Here is a 13334-nt window from a genome sequence, read left to right as displayed (position 1 = left end):
CACGCTCATGATGAATTAAACACTTTAGGATAACTGCATCCTCATCAACAGAACACAGCTTTCCCGTCAGACGTCAAGGACCTGACCAAACGCATCAGGACGGTTCTGATGGCCACGGCTCAGATGAAGGAGCACGAGAGAGACCCGGAGATGCTGGTGGACCTGCAGTACAGCCTGGCCAAGTCTTACGCCAGCACACCCGAGCTACGCAAGACCTGGCTCGACAGCATGGCCCGAATCCACGTGAAGAACGGAGACCTGTCGGAGGTCTGCCGTCAGACCCAGTTGAAGCTCCTTCAGTTCATTTTCTTCAGTTCTGATCAGACTTGTTTGTTTACAGGCGGCCATGTGCTACATACACGTTGCAGCGCTTGTGGCCGAATACCTCAGGAGAAAAGGTGCTGTACTAATCTGATGCAGCAAGTTTTTTTAATTGTTCTAATCAACAATCGTTTGATCTGATCTTTCTTGTTGTGTGCAGGCATGTTCAAGCAGGGCTGCTCCGCCTTCCGAGTTGTGACCCCAAACATCGATGAGGAAGCAGCGATGATGGAGGACGTCGGGATGCAGGACGTCCACTTCAACGAGGTGCGATCTGTAGTACTGCACATCGTGCAACTTTGCAAAATAAGTATTTTTGTGTATTTTCACACCTAATGTGCCTAATGTTGGGCATTTGTTGTCCCCTCAGGATGTTTTAATGGAGCTTCTGGAGGAATGTGCAGATGGGCTATGGAAAGCAGAGCGCTACGAGCTCATCTCTGACATCTACAAACTCATAATCCCAATTTATGAGAAGCGCAGGGACTTTGAGGTAAACGTTTCACTAATTTAGAACGATTCTTCCCTTTAAGAATCCAGACATGGCTTAAAAGAATTTGTGTTCATTTTTACAGAAACTGGCCCACCTGTATGACACGCTGCATCGTGCATACAGCAAGGTGACAGAGGTCATACACACAGGGAAGAGGCTGCTGGGAACCTTCTTCAGAGTGGCCTTCTTTGGTCAGGTGAGTCAAGCTGCAGTAACAGATTCTGTCCACTAGGGCGACCCATTAGGTTCCCCTGTAAAAACTAGAGTGCTGTTTCTAAATGTGACTTTAAATAATGCAGCTTGAATTCACAGAAAAGCACGACAAGGAGGATTTTTCTCCCAAAGTAGCTCAGGGTTTTATATTTTTAAGAGCACGAGACCGCATGCAGCAGCAGGTTGTGACCGACCTTAATACGCCTTTTCTGCTTTTTTATTTTTATCCTCTTTGAAGGCAGCGGTAAGTCGTGCAGGACACCCTGCTTGCTTTGTTTTGGATTGCCCGAGTCTCTGCGGTGGTGTTGGTGATGCTTTAATCCTCTCGTCCAACACAGCTCGGACCATTCTGTGTCACTTCACATTTTGCTTGGTCGTTTATATTTTTTGTACAAATTTAGATTTGTTTCCTTAAATCTGAAAGTAAATCCTACATATTCAAGTAACTTTTTCACCACCTTTCACTTAAATAAACAAAAAGCTGAGGTGGTATAACGTCAAGTTTTGTTGACATGGAATGACCCGGTAGCCATCAGTAAACGTCACCGCTTCCTGTTTGAAGGGCCGTGCTGCATGGCTCTCATTCACTTCATTTCACCGAATCTGCTTTAAAGTAAACCAGACTGTAAAGCTTCAGTGTATACCTTCTTCTTTTATGAGTTCATTGTCAGCCTCCAGCTGTTTTTGTTAAATAATATTCCTTACACTCCTTCCAGTAAAAACAGGAGTCATCGTGTGTGTTTGTAGTTATGACATAACAATGTTTTTTGATCTTTTTTCCACACTCCTGTAGCAGTACCAGTTTACTGACTCAGAGGCTGAGGTAAATTAGTTGGGTCTGCAGTGGTGTTGTAAGCTGTGATGTGCTCCTTTACTAATGTGGTCTGCAGCGCTTTATTCTCTTAGCTTTTTAACTCCTGCTGTGCTTCAGCCTCAGATTTGCTCCAGTGATAGGAAACCCTTAAACCGTTCATTTACAGAATCACGCTTGGCTTCGCCTTTCTGTTTGGAGGAATTTTGATCTTTATTATAACAATAAACTAATGCTACTTTGCAGAGGTGTGGACTCGAGTCACATGACTTGGACTCCAAGGACTTCTGACTTGACTTGATAAAATTTATAAAGACTTACGTCTTGACTCGGACTTGAACAACAATGACTTGCAACTTGAATCGACTTGCATCTGTTGACTTGATGATGACTTGAGCATATTTGATATTTTAGCACAAAAGTGGCCCGACATGGACAAAAATCATGAGTCATTCTTCCTTCTGGGTGTGATCTTGTACCGCTACATGCAGCAGCACTTTGTTTATAATCAGTTTCAGGTGCACTTTCTGCTTGTCTGAGCAAATAAATGAAGCTTTAAGAAGTTTTATTTCTGGAATTGATTTATTATCATTGTCATTAAATTGAAGTTGGACTGATGACTTGATTATGACTTGAAAATTCAAAGTTAATGACCTGGGGTCTCATTTATTAAACATTGCGTAGAATCCTTACTAAAACTGTACTTAAGCTCAGTAAATTTTTTTTACTTATGCCAGGTAGGTTTGTGATCTATCAAACATGGAGTACGCACAGCTGCACGCAATCTCCGCTTCTTAAGTCAGAGACTAACGAGAATGTTTCTCAGCTGCATTTTAGTCTCATCCCGCCCTCGCCACGCCCACTTACTGCCATAAATAGTCAATGCAAAGTGCCTCGTGGATCTCATGCATATACATAAGCCGGCTTGTTGCAGCATTTCGATCCCGACCGCAGATCAAGGAAGTGCTATTTCACAAGCAGAAATTGAGGTACTTGTGGGTGAGGTGGAGAAATGAAAGGAAGTGCTTTTGCAAAACAAATAAGAGAAAATCCATGGAGAGGCACAGCGTCGCTGAAGCCGTCAATGCTGAGTTCTTCAGAGAGACCTGTGGCGGATATAAGAAAATGATCCAATCGGTATTCGATCCCCAGACTCCCGGGTGAAATTCATGTGCGCTAACCAGTCACCCAAACAGAGATCTCCTCTGTACAAGTAGCCAGGGCGCATGATCAATCCGGTCACAGTGACAGGACACACACACTGTCACAGGCACATGACATTCTGTCTCAATCTGTCCCCCTGCTGATATTCTGCATTCCGTATTCTGCACTTCAGGCTCTCTCTCTGTGTGTGTGTGTGTGTGTGTGTGTGTGTGTGTGTGTGTGTGTGTGTGTGTGTGTGTGTGTGTGTGTGTGTGTGTGTGTGTGTGTGTGTGTGTGTGTGTGTGTGTGCGCGTGCGCATGCGTGTGTGAGTGCGGGGTGGCTTGTTCTGTGTGCGCACAAAGCGGTACAAGTGATAATGCTGCTGGATTTCATAATTTTATCCTTCGCAGCAGCAGCACTGCAGGTGCTCTCCATGTCCAAAATGTGCGTACGCCAGGTCCTTAGTCAACTTAAAGTTGCACACATTTTTCCGCTAAGTTTTCTTTCATAAATCCCAAAGTTTGCGTGGAAAGTTGCTTACACAGTTTTCCCACCCCGTTTTGTGCGTAAGCCAGCTTGAATGAATGGATCTCAATGAGGCCCCTGGACTTGGCTTGGACTTCCACATCATTGACTTTGAACTCAACTTGAACTTGATTATCTTTGACTTGGACTTGACTCGAGACTTGACTGGAAAGACTTGTGACTTACTTGTGACTTGCAAAGCAGTGACTTGGTCACACCTCTGCTAATTTGTTCTCTAGTGGCTAGCCTCTGATTTTATAGTCAAATTTGGTTTTGTTTTAAGAACTAGGCAGTGTGTCCCACTCTCGGCTCGCCCGTAGCTTGGTTTGATGTTGTGTTCCCTAGACTGACTCAGTTTTGTGTTTACTTAAGCTAACTTTTGGGGGAATTGGTCTCTTCATCAGGGCTTCTTTGAAGATGAAGATGGTAAGGAGTACATTTACAAGGAGCCAAAATTCACCCCTCTCTCTGAGATCTCCCAGAGGCTCCTGAAGCTGTACTCTGACAAGTTTGGACCGGAGAACGTCAAGATGATTCAGGACTCAGGACGGGTAAGACCTTGTGGGGCCCTTATATGATGCCTTTTAGTTTGATTTAACTTTTAAAGAGCAGCGTCACTGAGAAACTATATCTTTCTTAATATTTTAGAAAATGATCAGTCTGAGTTTAACATGCAGGCTGAACATGAAAATGGTCTCCTACACCTATCTACTGCATTAGTTTCTGATATTAGACAGATGGTTATTTGAAAATCCTGCAGAACTACGTCACACTGTCACTTAACATTCATGGACTCACCCATCTTGACTCACGATGGAGAAGGCTGCTGTTGGTTTAGCGTCCAGGAAACAGCAGAGAACATCTGAGCTAGTAGAAGCTAACTGTTAGCATTAGCAACTCCACCACACTGCAGAACTCCTTCGGGCTTGTGTTATTTGTGGAAATAAAACATAAATATTGCTGGCAAATAGAGTCAGTGGTACAGTTGTGTTGCTGTTAGCCAATCAGAGGTAAGATGTCCAAATATCAGGAAATAAAACTCAAAATCATGTTGTCTGAAGCTACTTTCTCCTCCAGCTTACTTCTTCGTTCTCAAACAGGCACACTGGAGCTTTTTTTCTCCAGAAAAAGACTTACAAGGCATTCATTCCTACTAGAGACCACTGCAAATGTATTAAAAAATATAAGTAAAGTTGACCTTTAATGATTGAATTTATGTCATCTTTAGATAAATCCCAAAGACCTGGACTCTAAGTACGCATACATACAGGTGACGCACGTGACTCCGTACCTGGACGAGAAGGAGATGGTTGACAGGAAGACGGACTTTGAAAGAAGCCACAACATCCGTCGATTTGTGTTTGAGATGCCTTTCACAGTATCCGGCAAGAAGCAAGGCGGTGTGGAGGAGCAGTGCAAACGCAGGACTATACTGACCAGTAAGGGACTTTATTTCCCTTTATTTAACATCTGGCATTAGCTTCAACAATGAGGATATATTTAAGATTGTCAGTTTTTAGAAATTCACTTCCCAACAGTTTTTGTTCTCTTTTTTTCAAAGTTCATCTTTTATACTATTTGTTCAGTTTTTAAGCTACGAGATTTTCAATGTGGCAGAAACCTATTGGTAAATATTGCTGTTGAACACATTTTTTTTATTTTATCAATTTGTTTTAAATAAAAAACTAATGTGAAAAAACAATCATAAAATTAATCAAAATTTCTAAATATTTAAAATTTTAAATCACTAGAAACAAAATATCTAAGGTATTTCTAAAATTGAAGATTTTACTGAAAAAGAATCAAATATTAGTACCAAAGCAAAAAATTGAATAGATCAAATAATCTTAGTGTTAAACATCTGCTTTATAAATATAACTTAAAAGGGAAACATTAGATAATTTCCTTCCTAATGCAATCTTTTAGCAGCACATCAAAGCAGTTCCCACCCAATTTAGCACGTGGCATAACCTAGCAGAAAGTTTCTGATCATAAATGGAAGAAGTTGATTAGAACTTGAACATGTCAGCTGTTTGTTGAAGTTTCCCAATCATATTTACACATTTATCGGTTTATGGAGCTGTAGACAACGGTTTAGCTATATCTTCTTATCTTTTGGCGGGGACCTTCTGATGATGCACAAGTGGAAACTGAGTCATAAAGAACGGTTTTGAACCGTCCCTTTGTTGTTCTGCAGCCACGCACTGTTTCCCCTATGTGAAGAAACGCATCGCAGTGATGTACCAGCACCACACCGATCTGAGCCCCATCGAGGTGGCCATAGACGAGATGAGCAACAAAGTGGCCGAAATCAAACAGCTGTGCTCCTCCAATGATGTGGACATGATCCGTCTGCAGCTCAAACTGCAAGGCAGCATCAGCGTCCAGGTGCCTGCTTTGGATCTCGTTACCAAACATGCACACATATCTTGGGGCAGCAGTAGCTCAGGTGGTAGAGCGGGTTGCCTCATGATCGGAGGGTCGTGGGTTCGATTCCAGCTCCCGCCAGGGGTATCCTGCTGCTGTGTCCTTGGGCAAGACACTTCACCCAACCTGCCTGTGTTAGTGGTGGTCAGAGGGGCCGACGGCGCCAAATGGCAGCCTCGCCTCTTGTCAGACCTCCCCAGGGCGGCTGTGGCTACAAGTAGCTTACCATCACTAGCAGTGTGTGAATGTGAGAGTGTGTGAAAGCATCTTTGGGTGTCTTGAAAAGCGCTATATAAGTTCAATGCATTATTTTTATTATTATATCTGACAAACTGAATACATTTAAATGAAATCCTATTTTTGTAGGTGAATGCAGGACCACTTGCATACGCCAGAGCTTTTCTGGATGACACATGTGCCAAGAAGTACCCAGATAATAAGGTCAAACAGCTGAAAGAGGTTTTCAGGTGAGATTTAAGTTTCTTAAAGCGGTCCTAAATTTTAAAACAGTGTTTACCATGTTGTAGTTGGCTATAGCCATCTTGGGGTGTCAAATATCGTACCAAAAGTCTGTGCCATCTCTGCTTTTCTTTCCAATTAGTACATTAGTAATGTTCAAATGGCCACAGACAAATGGTTCATCTTGAGAAAAGCTGGTTTAACACACCATGAGTTTGTATTTCCCAACCCACGTTAATATTCACAATATATAAACATTGGTCATGGTACTGCTAACCACTGAACAACACTACCTCAAGCTACAGCTAACACTAGCCCAAGCCATATTTGAATTTTAGCCAGGGATATGTCCCCACCACTTCTAAACTAGAAGTGGGATCATCCCGTCTGTGCTCGGATGCCTGTTTCAGGAAGTACAAGTCAGCTGGAGGAGAAAGCAGCTTCAGACGACAGGATTTCGTCTTATTTCCTGATATTTGGACATCTCTCCCCTGATCGGCTAACAGTAATGCTACACAAACTCTATTTGCTTTGTGACATTGATGTCTCATCTCCACAAATAACACAAGCCTGGAGGAGTTCTGCTGCATGGTGGAGTTGCTAATGCTAATGGTTAGCTTCTAACAGCCGTTCTCTGCTGTTTGCTGGACGCTGAACTAACAGCAGCCTTCCTCGTCGTGAGTCAAGATGGGTGAGTCCATGAATGTTAAAGTAGCTGCCCATGTTTTTTCTTTTATCTGATGGCACCACAGAGGCTGACAAGCTTATCACACAATGTCCTAGTTTCATTTCCGTATTTATGGCCGAAAGCAGCGCCTCTCATTCATGAATGCGCTCCTCTAGCCAACAAAACACATTGTTTTACAATTATTAGGCTCATGTTATGTTGTGTATTCACATATTTATTCACCTTCTTAGTGGCCTAGCGGTAGAGTGTTTCCTAAGGGAAACCCTCAGATTGCAGCTTTAAGTGACAATGGGACGTAGATCTTTCAGGCTTTTCAAATCCTATATTTTCACCATTCATTTTCTATCAGAAGCTAACACAGGAGATAGGTGTAGGCATAGGCGTCATTTTAACCGGGGACGCCGGGGACATGTCCCCGGCAAAATTTGTGATTGGCAGCTGTGTCCAAAAAAGCCTGCTGATGAGGATTTTTGTTTTACCAGCTCAGATCTTATACCAGGGGTCGGCAATCTGTTCCCATCAAAGAGCCATTATTACCCGTTTCCCACAGTAAAGAAAACACCGCAGCAGCCGCAGCGTTGTGGGCGGGGCCTACCCTCAGACAGCAGAGAGCTGCTCACAACCAGGTGACAGCAGCAGGTACCGGTCGCTCGCATGGACATCGCACCCGTGGGGGATTCAACACCCACACTTTTCCAGCTGTTTTGCTCACCTCCACACCTGTCTGGTTTCTCTATGTCGCACTCACTCTGTTTGCCTCATCTCCTTCTTCAACTCCGCTTCTGACAGCCGATGTCGGGTTTCCAGGAGAGCAGGAGAGGGAGGGACGGAAGAGCTCGACTGAATTCATAATTTTACATCTTGACATTAGCTGTACAAAGTCTGAGTTTGATAAAGTGAAGAACAACAATTTGCAGAGGTTACAGGCGCGGTGCCAGGTTTTCATTTTTGGGTGGGCCACGGTAATATTGGACAGACATAATAAGCAGTGACTTAAGTGAAGCAGGCAGGTCGCTCTAGAAAATGTTGTTTAAAAAGGCGTCATAAATGTGTTCCCCCGTCCTTTTTATTTCTAAAATATGAAGTAAAAACTCCCAATTTAATTTTCATTCATTTGTCATTAATATGTAGTCTACACCCGTGCGTTAAGTGGACCATCTTCCAGTAAAAGCAAAGCATCCAGCCCACCTCTCCAAATGCGTAAAATGTGCACCACAGCCGTTAGGCGCGCCGCGCGCACCATCAGCTACATCAGCCCAGACAAGAACAGAGCAAATAGAATAGAGGATCATTCTGTCTGGATGTGGATGGAGATTACATTTTACAGCAGCCTGATCATCATGTAAATAAAACCATCACCTGTCTTCTAGTCCATGCTATCAGCATTATTTTAATTGGTGTGTGTGTGTGTGTGTGTGTGTGTGTGTGTGTGTGTGTGTGTGTGTGTGTGTGTGTGTGTGTGTGTGTGTGTGTGTGTGTGTGTGTGTGTGTGTGTGTGTGTGTGTTTTCCACTTCCAACACTGGTCTAACCAACCAGACCAACGTGTCCAGTAACATATTAATGTTACAATTAAACAGTTCCACTTCATGTAGGCTAGGAACATTTCACCTGCCGTGGCCCGACCGCTTCTGCTCCATATGAACTTTGTACGTAATCAAATGTCTCTACAGGAGCTTTCTGCGCTGCTATTCTGCCTCAGACTGGATGCGTCATGCGTCTCCATATTAGAGACGGGAAAAAGCGCTGTTCAGCCAAAGTTTAATAATTTCATAAAAAGAACATTTTTCCAAGCTCATCCATGCGCATCAGTGTGCGTCGGGGTAATTCTTTCAAAACAGCCAGCATCCTTGAGTTTATCCATCAAAATAAACAGTCAAATGGAAATATCTGTAACCTACCATTTAACTGTTTTGCCTTCTTGTGAAGATTGTTGCAAAGAGAAACAACTAAACTTGATTAACCCCAGAGCCACGCGCACTGCGCTGTACGTCGTGACTGTAAATGAGGGGAAATGATTTAATCGGATCCTTTTCTTTTCAACATGGTTTAATGTAAAGTTTCATTCAGTACAAACTTTAGTTACACCAATCTAACGAGACAGAGCCTGGATTTGTATTCTGAACAGTTTAAACATGTTTCAAACGGAGATATGCATCTAAAATTCGCACCTGCTCCGCTATTATGGAAATTAAACTAACAAGGTGAATAACATCAAATTATTTTAGGCACAGACAACATCTCCCACACTTTTGAAAATCTTGCAACACGCCTGGTCGCTCGTGTACGTCAAAGTTATCTTTCATAAGAAGATAATCAATAAAACGATAAAGATGATCCAGAAGTTGTGGCCCGTCTCTGCCTACAATATTTTGATATTTTTCACCTTGTTGGTGGTTTTACTGAGCAGGTACCACTTTTGTCACACGCTTCTTTTAAAAACATGTTTAGACTGTTCAGAATACAAATCCAGGCTCTCAGAACCAGAGCGCATGTGAGAAGGTTCCTCCCATGAAGCGAGTGTGTTCCAAACCCGGTCTCTCAGAGAGACTTGTCACTTAGAAAATGTTCCCTGATTATGAAACTTTGGCTGAATAGTGCTTGTTCCTGTCTCCAATGTGGCGACGCATCCAGGAGCTGAGGAGAATCCCAGAATCTGACATCCTCCAGCTCAGGAAGCGCATATGATTACGCACAAGCGTGACGCGTCAACCCGGTCTCACAGTAAGACTGGGTTGGAACTGTTCAGGTTTACGCAGAAAATCTTTACATTTAGAATTGGCATACAGATGTAAAATTAATGCAGTAAAATATAAAGCTTTTTATTTAAATATCCATTCATTATTTTATAAGCACAGAGAGCCGCATCAGATGGATGGAAGAGCTGCATGCGGCTACAGAGCCGCCGACCCCTGTGCTAGCCTATATTGTCCCCAGCAATTTTTAAACCCCACTCAAGTGTATGGTTATTGTCCCCAGCAATTCTGAAAACAAACTGACGCCCTTGGGTGTAGGAGACTATTTTCTTGCACATCCTGCATGAAAAACTCAGCGTGACTGATTATAATCAGAAATTATCATTACTTTTTTTTCAGTGAACCTGCTCTTTAACACAGGAGGACATCAGTTTTTACATCTTATGGCTTTATTATGGGGATGTATTTGGCCACCTATCATAAATGTATCATTTATTTAAAAAAAACTGTTTCTGGTACACCTTTAAAACTGTTGGGTGACATAAATCACCTGTGTTTTTCTTAATCAGGCATTTTGTGGAAGCTTGTGGCCATGGCTTAGGCATCAACGAGCGCATGATCAAGGAGGACCAACAGGAGTACCACGACGAGATGAAGGCCAACTATAGAGAATTAACCCGAGAGCTGTCGATCATCATGCACGAGCAGGTAGGCTCAAATCTTTGTAATCACTCTGACAAAAATGCCACTTAACCCGCCTCAGAAACCTGCCATAACATCATTCTTTGTTTTTTCTTTGTGCTGACATGAGCAGATTTGATGGTAATACAAGAAGCATCTGACCAAAACAAAGATGGAGTTAATTGTTGGTGCAGCCAGATGAAAATGAGTTGAATCCTTTTAACCAGCTGGAGTTTCTGCAGTTATGTTATCCACCTCTTTACCCTGAGGCGTTATCAAATCAGATCATAAACAAGTTTATTATCCTTCAATAAAGGCTTCACAGAGATTGTACATTTTAAAACCCCAATATTAAATCTTTGCAAAACATCATCTGGCTTGATCAACAATCATTTTTAAAGGATTTTGTATGTTTGACACAGCATGTTTTTACAGAAAACTGCATGTAAAGTATGTTGATGTGTGTATTTGCATTTTATTTAATGTTAAATACATCTAATTTAGTTGTTTGGGGCATAAATGCCTTGTCCTTTATCATTTTTGTATGTGTTATTTGTTTGATTTTATGTATGTTATGATTTTCTGTTTGAATGGTTATTGAGAAGAAAAACGTGTTGAAAAAAGGCCCAGGGAGCAGTTTTTAGTGGAATTTGTGTAAAAAAAAAAAACAAAAAAAAAAAGAGGAAGTCTTGGTGGAAGTTTTGTTTAGCTTTTATATTTTATTCCATAATTCACCAGGATCTACAGGTCATGTTATCAGAGCAATGGAGTAACAAATTATTAGCTGTGGAATTAACTTCATTAATTTGTGATTTTTATTAGTTTAGAGCAAAATCCCAAAGTTTTTAACTTCCAATTTGAGCTTTTTCTTATTTTGTCTGTTCTGTGAACAAAAATAAGATATGCCTTTGTCTAAAATGTAACTTTCCTCACAGATAAATCCTGTGGAAGATGGCATGAAGAGTGTCCTCCCGGACTCGCTTCACATCTTCAACGCCATCAGTGGCACTCCGACCTCCGTCACCATCCAGGGTGTCCCACACTCGGCCTCTGTGATATGACCCCGATCCGGATTGCATCCGGTTTATTCTGGTGGGAAAGTGTTGCTTACAGAGGCCACTGTGCCTCGATCAGCTTAGCGGGAGTCGGGAGACGACCCTCATGGTTTAGACCACTCAGTCGACCACAAATAAGACACTGGACGTCTAAAACATACATGAGGAATTTTAGTGTTGGTAATGAGCACGTTTACAAGATATCACCAAAGAAAGAACCAAGAAAATTGGTGATTGTCCTACAAAATATCATGATAGAGACTATTTCTGCATAACGGATGGATTAGTTTTGATCTTCACCTGAAAAAACCGAGCAGTGTTTTCCAAGGAGACATTTTTCTACATGCATGTTGTTACGCCACCACCTCCCAAGCACCCCATTTGACTCCACGTCTTGTTTCCATGTACAGAATTCTACTTTTCTAAGCCACTGTGTTGATGAATGCTGCAAATATCAATGCTCACCTCCCTCCGTGTGAAATTCCCAAAAACGTGGATTTGCAAAATTATGTTAGAGTTAAATCTTAAATCACTTTATTGTCTTAGAGCAGGTGAGGCTTTTCTATTTAAAGTCGTTGTATACAAAATATATTCAAAATTGTTCATTATTGTACATAAAAAGGACTGTGCAATATTTGCAAAGCATCTTGCTGTGTGGATCATACACTGTAAGAAAATTGTTCACTTGTTTTGCCAAAGCGATAAAATGTGTGTGTGTGTGGGGGGGGGGACCACACCTTTTACTTTTTTATGTTTTTTTAAAAGTTCAAAAGTGTGTTTTATATTTGATCAGCATTGTTTTTATCTATATTTAACACAAGTCACTGTTCTGCTGTAAACAAAGATATTCCCTAATGCTTTTCTTTTAAATAAAAACACTATTTTCTCTTCAGTTTCGGTCATGAAAATCATTTTCCTTAAAGGTATTCTAGAGTTTAAAACCACATTGACCCCGTTAAGGTTCAGTATAGGAAGATTGGGGTGGCTAATGTAGCTTACCAAAAAATCTATGTAAATTAATGATGATGTAAGATTCTGACTGTTCTAAGAAAACCTGATTTCTCATGTTCAACCCACTTCAGTGTTGACAAAATTTAAACCTTGGTTGCAGTATTGCTCACTGCAGAACAATGCATGGCCAAATGCTGCTGACGCTAGCCCAAGCTACTGCTAACATCGTTGTTGGAAGAGAGGAAAATGACAAAGAAGAATGTTGGGGCAGTGATGTTCCAGGATGTAAAGAGAATATCCAGACTTTGAAGGAATTCCAGATAGATCCACAGCTTGTGGTCCTTGTCGTCGTTCTTCTGCAGTCCCCCCGCTCTACAACCCGCCAGACAGTGACTTTGCTGGACACTCCCCTTTCGTACCCCTCCATTTCAGGCAGTGTCATAGAAAGTCTAAGTCACGCCCATCTACTTCCGGTCCATGTGTCCCCTACTGTCAAAAAATATGAACGGAGTCTTTGGACCAGTTAAAGTTATTTTCTTTATCTTGTTTGGTGTCATGGATAAATTATGTGAGTGAATTAAAAAGACACACTACGATGCCAAGAAAGAGCTTCAGTTATTTTAGGTTTTGTGTGGGAACTTTCTGTGAGGACTACAAATGCTTGTCTCACCAAATTGACGTGAGCAAACCAGACAAGGGGAAGAGCTTGTCACCCTTCTCCCAGGAGGAGAGGATTATTAAAGGTGGAGAAACTACTATAAATCTGGCCATGTGGTAAGTAGCAGCTACGCTCTTAGATTCTGGGGTGATGTATACATGCAACTTGTGATTTGTAGTCTTTTTAAAAATGAATTTTTAAAAGCGATTAAATC

At 41.8% G+C, this 13334-nt stretch overlaps 1 protein-coding gene across 16 annotated transcripts in view; it reads left to right on the top strand.

The window, feature by feature from the left end:
• LOC107389974 (dedicator of cytokinesis protein 9) overlaps window positions 1-12237 on the top strand; it is a 101084-nt gene extending 88847 nt beyond the window's left edge. For 6 of the 16 annotated variants that reach the window (XM_054746895.2, XM_015966430.3, XM_070543985.1 and 3 more), the window contains 11 exons: window positions 52-267; window positions 341-398; window positions 482-588; window positions 692-814; window positions 897-1010; window positions 3912-4058; window positions 4736-4946; window positions 5705-5895; window positions 6301-6401; window positions 10345-10483; window positions 11392-12237. In XM_054746895.2, the coding sequence (XP_054602870.1) occupies window positions 52-267; window positions 341-398; window positions 482-588; window positions 692-814; window positions 897-1010; window positions 3912-4058; window positions 4736-4946; window positions 5705-5895; window positions 6301-6401; window positions 10345-10483; window positions 11392-11517 (1533 nt within the window). In that variant the 3' untranslated portion in view covers window positions 11518-12237. Of the gene's footprint in view, window positions 1-51; window positions 268-340; window positions 399-481; window positions 589-691; window positions 815-896; window positions 1011-1820; window positions 1851-3911; window positions 4059-4735; window positions 4947-5704; window positions 5896-6300; window positions 6402-7563; window positions 7708-10344; window positions 10484-11391 lie in introns of all 16 variants that reach the window. The other 10 variants (XM_054746898.2, XM_054746892.2, XM_070543984.1 and 7 more) reach the window with 3 other exon arrangements.
• Window positions 12238-13334: the final 1097 nt, after the last annotated feature.

This window comes from Nothobranchius furzeri, chromosome 14 (genome assembly GCF_043380555.1).
Source record: "Nothobranchius furzeri strain GRZ-AD chromosome 14, NfurGRZ-RIMD1, whole genome shotgun sequence".
NCBI classification, from domain to species: Eukaryota; Metazoa; Chordata; class Actinopteri; order Cyprinodontiformes; family Nothobranchiidae; genus Nothobranchius; species Nothobranchius furzeri.
Note: the sequence above shows the minus strand (reverse complement) of the source record. Positions and strands in the feature narration are given on the sequence as shown.